The sequence below is a fragment of the Bison bison genome, unplaced genomic scaffold (assembly GCF_000754665.1).
Source record: "Bison bison bison isolate TAMUID 2011002044 unplaced genomic scaffold, Bison_UMD1.0 scf7180017864466, whole genome shotgun sequence".
NCBI lineage: Eukaryota > Metazoa > Chordata > Mammalia > Artiodactyla > Bovidae > Bison > Bison bison.
This window is the reverse complement of record NW_011495027.1, coordinates 15,080,310-15,086,309: the sequence shown is the minus strand read 5'-3', so window position 1 is coordinate 15,086,309 and position 6,000 is coordinate 15,080,310. Positions and strand designations below refer to the sequence as shown.

General features: G+C 39.5%; 1 protein-coding gene across 1 annotated transcript in view; it reads left to right on the top strand.

Annotated features, from left to right (window-relative positions):
• LOC105003358 (dihydropyrimidine dehydrogenase [NADP(+)]) overlaps positions 1-6,000 on the top strand; it is a 469,109-nt gene that overhangs the window by 322,761 nt on the left and 140,348 nt on the right. Inside the window, exon 8 of the mRNA XM_010860499.1 lies at positions 5,689-5,868. Coding sequence (XP_010858801.1) covers positions 5,689-5,868 — 180 coding nt within the window. The remainder of the gene's footprint in view (positions 1-5,688; positions 5,869-6,000) is intronic.

Below are 6,000 nucleotides of genomic sequence, written 5' to 3'. Positions count from 1 at the left end.
CTAGGTTGATCATAACTTTCCTTCCAAGGAGTAAGTGTCTTTTAATTTCATGGCTGCAGTCACCATCTGCAGTGATTTTGGAGCCCAGAAAAATAAATCTGACACTGTTTCCACTGTGTCCCCATCTATTTCCCATGAAGTGATGGGACCGGATGCCATGATCTTAGTTTTCTGAATGTTGAGCATTAAGCCCACTTTTTCACTCTCCACTTTCACTTTCATCAAGAGGCTTTTTAGTTCCTCTTCACTTTCTGCCATAAGGGTGGTGTCATCTGCATATCTGAGGTTATTGATATAGACCATCATAAATAGGTAATTTACTACTAATATAGTTAATCTCATTTAATGAAAAATAATGAGAAAGGAGTAGCACCCAGCAACCCTCTGTCACCTCCCAGGTATGTTTACAGTTGCTTTGCATAGACAGGCTCCTGTTAAATGTGTCTTCACCTAAAGTGAAAATTCAGGGCACTGTGTCAGACCTCTGGAGGGGACCGTTTGGTGGCCATGGGAACTTTATGGCACACCTCAAATCATGCTGCACAGGGGGTCACCACAAACTCAGCCTCTGCATACAGCTGGCCCTGCTGAGAATCAAGGGCCCCTATTTAGAACAGCTCACTGTAGGGAGATTCACGCTCATGGAAATAATTAATGGTGGCAATGATCCTTATAATGGCACCTGATGCCCTGCTGCGAAGAAAGATAAACCAGCCTTCACCATAAAGAACTTACAAATTATACTGAGCAAACATGTTAACAGCTATTAAGAGTCCTAATCAGAGCTGTTAAACAAACAATTAAGAGATGTCATATAAAATACACCCATTTAGGAATAGCAGCTACATGTTTGGAGTTTTAAAAGGAACCATTTACCTTTGAGATAGAGATAAAACCCTCAGTGCAGGTTAGGGAAGAACAAGGCACCTTTCTGAGCAAATCCGTTTTCTGAGCATCAAATCCCATGGACTTACTACTTCATCAGAAAACTACTCTTGTGTTTTCACGTATAACATTATTGTAAGTAGAGCTTTAAAGGGCCAAAATATTGCAGTCTGATAATAAAAAGCAGGAAATTATTTGTCTGGAAGAAATTTACTTTGCAGAAGGCATTTCTAAGATAAGAGATTCATCCCCACCGGTGCTTAAATCTTTGTTATTCTAAATGTAGTCGGCAACCTTAGCACCACCTGGAAGCTTGTCACAAAGGCAGAAACTTGGAACTTGGAACTCACTCCAAACCTACAGAAACAGAATTTACAGTTTAATAAGACCCTCTGATAATATGTGTGTGTGTGTGTGTGTGTGTGTATATTATTTTTCAAAGAGATAGCAATCTAAAAGCTTCTATTATCAGAAATTCTTTCAGAAAATTAATGTTTAATCTTATGGGGAAAAAAGTTAAATTATTTTCGGAAAGTATATTATAGTGTGACAGTTGCTTTATGATGAAACATGTCTGAAGGGGTCCCCTCTGACCCTGATGGTGGGGTCCAGGGCTTCCCGCATAGCACCCCATCCCAGCCATGTTCAGTCACCAGCCGGTAGTCTCTCCTCCCTCTTCAAGTCCTATGTCCTCCTCACCTGCTCAATGCAGCTCCCAATTATGTAAGGACAGTAGAATAAAGAGCATACAAGAGGGTGGGAAAAAGAGGAAGTCTTTTTAGTCTTTAGCGCCATATGATCTTCCATAGTTAAAATACACAAGTCACTCCGGTCACTCTGGCACCATTTGATTGAGTCCACTCTATACAAATTGTGGATTAAGGGAAGTAGTGGCTTCTGTATCTTCTCACCAGGAAAGTTAGGGAGGACTAAGACTAAACTTGACTATTCATGCATTGCAAAGTGGCTAGAGTCCTTTTTAGAGTCCTTTCAGCAGCAGGTTTTCACAGCAATCGTGAACATCCTATAAATTACATGACATGGTGTGATTTTCAAAATCTGATCTCTTATGTTCATATGGGTAAATGTTTTAAGACTATAGTAAAAGTGTATCCATTAGCATATACTACAAAAAAAAAAATAGAATCTCACAGAACAAAGAAGATTAAGTAAAGTGTCAGTTGACTTTTACAGTTTAAAAAAAATCCTGTGGAGGAGATTATAATGATGTTCTTTATCATTGTTCTGAAAAGAAAACAACTCTAAGAAAGTTATAACAGGCCTAATTAATGCTTAAATTGTTCTTCCTGAGAAACAGGTTTTTTATGTGATATAAATGGACTTCCTAGAAAATATTCTTGTCTGTATTTAGTTATTCAATGTTCTTTCCTACATTGTAGTAACATACAGCCCTTCACAATAGGAAATGAAAGGTTTTTATTTCTGCTTTTGGTTTTGGCTTATTGTTTTTACTCATACTATACAAGTAAGAAGTAAAACATGAAGACATTGACAATTTTTATCTACTAGATCAGTTTTTCAAAACAATAGTTATATTTGGGTTGAAGATAATTGACCATTTAAAGTATATATGCATGGTTTTGGTTCATGGAAAAAATAATTTTCATTATATGAAAAGAGTTTTTCTGCTGTGAATGTCTCCACCTAAGTCACCTTAGCCTGCATGGTCATGAATTATGTAGTATAATCCACTTTCTAACCATGTGGCCTGCCTGGGACAAGTCAGTTAATGTCTCTGCATCTCACTTGCCTCATCTGTAAATTAGGGCTAAAAATTAAACCTACCTCTTAGTGTTATTTTGAGGACTTCATGATATAATACATTAAAAAGTGTTGAACAGAGTATGTGGCCCATCATAAGAGCCTACCTCATGTTATATATTGCATTGTTTTATTCTTACCACATCATCATTCAACCAAGTTTGACAGAAATTTAATATACAGGAGCCATTCTGTTTTATTCTGAAATATAAAATGGCCACATTCCCTTAAAACATAGCCATTTTCATCCTTATAAAAATAGTACACAAAATTCTCCTACTTATACCACTAGCTCTGCTCTTTTTCTTACATGAGCCAAACTTCTCATCAGATCATTCCATCTTCATATCTTCAGTTCCTCAATCCTCATCGACTCCTCAATTCATCCTAACACGCTTCTGCCCTATTGCAGAAATTATCCACCATAAATGCTAATGTCTTTTGATTGACAAATTTAATGATACCTCTTCACCTCTGATATTATTGACCCTTCGTGCAGCATTTGACATCTGTCTTGTGTCTCTTCTGAGTGTCCTTCATTGTCTTCCTTAAGCCTTCATTTTAAATGCTTCTATTCCCAGAATCCCACATTTGGCCTTTTTATATGTACATAGTGAAATGACTACCACTCTTTGCTGAGAACTGCTAGGTATACATTCTTCTTGCCCTTTCTCTGTTTCTATTTCCCATTCCCTATTCTAGAACCTCTCAGTATGTTTTCAGTAAATTTTCTCAACCAGCCTCGCAACAGCTAAGTATTTGGTGGTGTGCTAGGCATGAGGATTGTAATGAAATATATTAATTAAACACCCAGAAGGCTTTAAGAGACCTTGAAGTAGAATATGGTTTGTCCTTCTATTTTCAGGTATTTCCTCATCTACATTCACATATGACATGAGTTTTCATTGTTGTTGTTATTCAGTCGCTAAGTAATATACGATTCTTTGCAACCCCACGAACTGCAGCACGCCAGCCTTCTCCGTCCATCACTATCTCCCTGAGTTTGCTCAAACTCATGTCCATTGAGTCTGTGATACCATCCAACCATCTCATCCTCGTCGCCCCCTTCTCTTGGCCTCAATTTCTCATCATTGGGGTCTTTTCCAATGAGTCAGCTCTTTGCATCAGGTGGCCAGAAGTATTGGAGCTTCTTTATTGGCTGCTATCCCCAGGCACTATGATATATGCTAAGAATCTAACATCTGGAAAGATAGGCTAGAAATGAGTTTTGCTTTGCTTACTTTTGTTTGGATGGTTGTTTCTTTGGATTGATTTGAAATATGGATGTGGAGAGTCACTGAATTCTAGGTGATAAATTTTGTGTTTAAGTGATGGTGGGCCATATGGATGAAGAGGTCCTACCAGCAGTTGTAAATGAGTTTCTGGAGTCTATGTGTAGTATAAAAATTGGAGAATTATCTTTGTAAGTAATCAATCTGAAAGTGTTTCTCTAAATCCACTGAATTCAAGCTCTAACTCAAATCCTAACAGACTCTCAAATATGTTGTTTTTAGAAGGATCCTAATTTCTCAGATTCAGCCTTCCTTAACTCTAGAATTAAATCTCTATTTTCTAACAAATGGTCATGCAAAAAAAAAAAAAAATCTCTCCTGCATATGCAGTCATTAAACATATCTCTATTAAGAGCAGAATAAGTGACAAACTCTGTGCTAGTCCCTGGGGATAATATGTTGTCCAAAATAAATATAGGTTCTTCCCTCCTAAAGCTTCAGTCTATCGGGGAAGGGAGCTGTCAATCAAATAATCTTGCAAAAGTTAGAAGTCAAAACTCTATGAGTTAAGGAGGCTTTAACCTCCTTATGGAGCTCCTAGAGGCCTCCTTGAAGAAGTAATATTTCCCATGAGACTGAAGCCTGGGGGGTTGGTCAGCCATGTGTAAAAGGCAAAGGCCTTCCAGGCAGCAAGGTCTTACGAGGTCTCAAGGCAAAGAAAGAATGTGGCAAATCTGAGGAAAAGAGGAAAGACCTGGATGATTGGAGCATAGTGAATACAAAGAAGAACAACAATATATGAGGCTGAAGAGGTAGGCATTGGTACCTGCGGGCTGAGTTAACTGATGAGAGCACTCCAGCCCAGCATGACCACCTTCAAACAAGGTACGTGACCAGCCAGGACATGTACCTCTAAGCAGTACATCTTAACAGAAAGCAAATGAGAGATTAAAATGTCTGTTCTTAGGTTGTGCTGAATTTAACTCCTTGGAAATTCTACCTATTGGACCTAATTTTTTACAGCCATACTGACTATGCATGACATAGGGTTTCCCTGGTGGCTTAGATGGTAAAGAATCTGCCTGCAATGCAGGATACCTGGGTGCAATCTCTGTATTGGAAAGATCTCCTGGATAAGGGAATGGAAACCAATCCAGTATTCTTGCCTGGAGAATTCCATGGACAGGGGAGCCTGGAGGGCTACAGTCCATGGGGTTGCAAAGTCAGACACAACTGAGAAACTAACACTTTACACATATTTAAAGTATACAGTCTGATGTTTTGAAATATGTATATACCTGTGAGACTGTCCCCACATCAAGCTGATGAAAGTATCCATAGTCCCTGAAAGTTTCGCTGTGCCCCTTGGCAGTTTTTCCTTCCCTAACACTCCCATCCCCGGCAGGCAATGACTGACATGTCAGGCTTAGACCAGTGCCTGGCATGTAAAATAAATTGTGTTGACTGTCTGAAAAGTGAGTCTGTTTGGAGAATTAGCTCTTGGTTTGACTGAAGCTGGTACTCCAATACTTTGGCCACCTGATGTGAAGAACTGACTCATTTGAAAAGACCCTAATGCTGGGAAAGGTTGAAGGTGGGAGGAGAAAGGGACAACAAAGAATGAGATGGTTGGATGGCATCATCAATTCAACGGACATGAGTTTGAGTAAACTCTGGAAGTTAGTGATGGACAGAGAGGCCTGGTGTGCTGCAGTCCATGGGGTCACAAAGAGTCTGATAGGACTGAGCAACTGAACTGACATTCTGTTGGTTGCTCTACCTTTTCTAGGTATGCAGTGCTATTCAAAATCAGGATTTCACTATCATCCAAGACTACTGCACTGGCCTCAAAGCCTTGCTTTATCTGAAAAGCATTGAAGAACTACAGGACTGGGATGGGCAGAGTCCAGCCACGAAGAGTCACCAGAAAGGGAAACCAGTCCCTTGTATTGCTGAACTTGTGGGAAAGGTACGTGGTCACCTCTCTTGGGTTGTCCTTAAGGACTCTGGCTTTTTCATTTTCCATTTCGGGTCTTGTTTGCCCTCCCACTGTCCTACTAACAGGGGAAACACAGATGCCCCATTGGATGTGACTGCATAG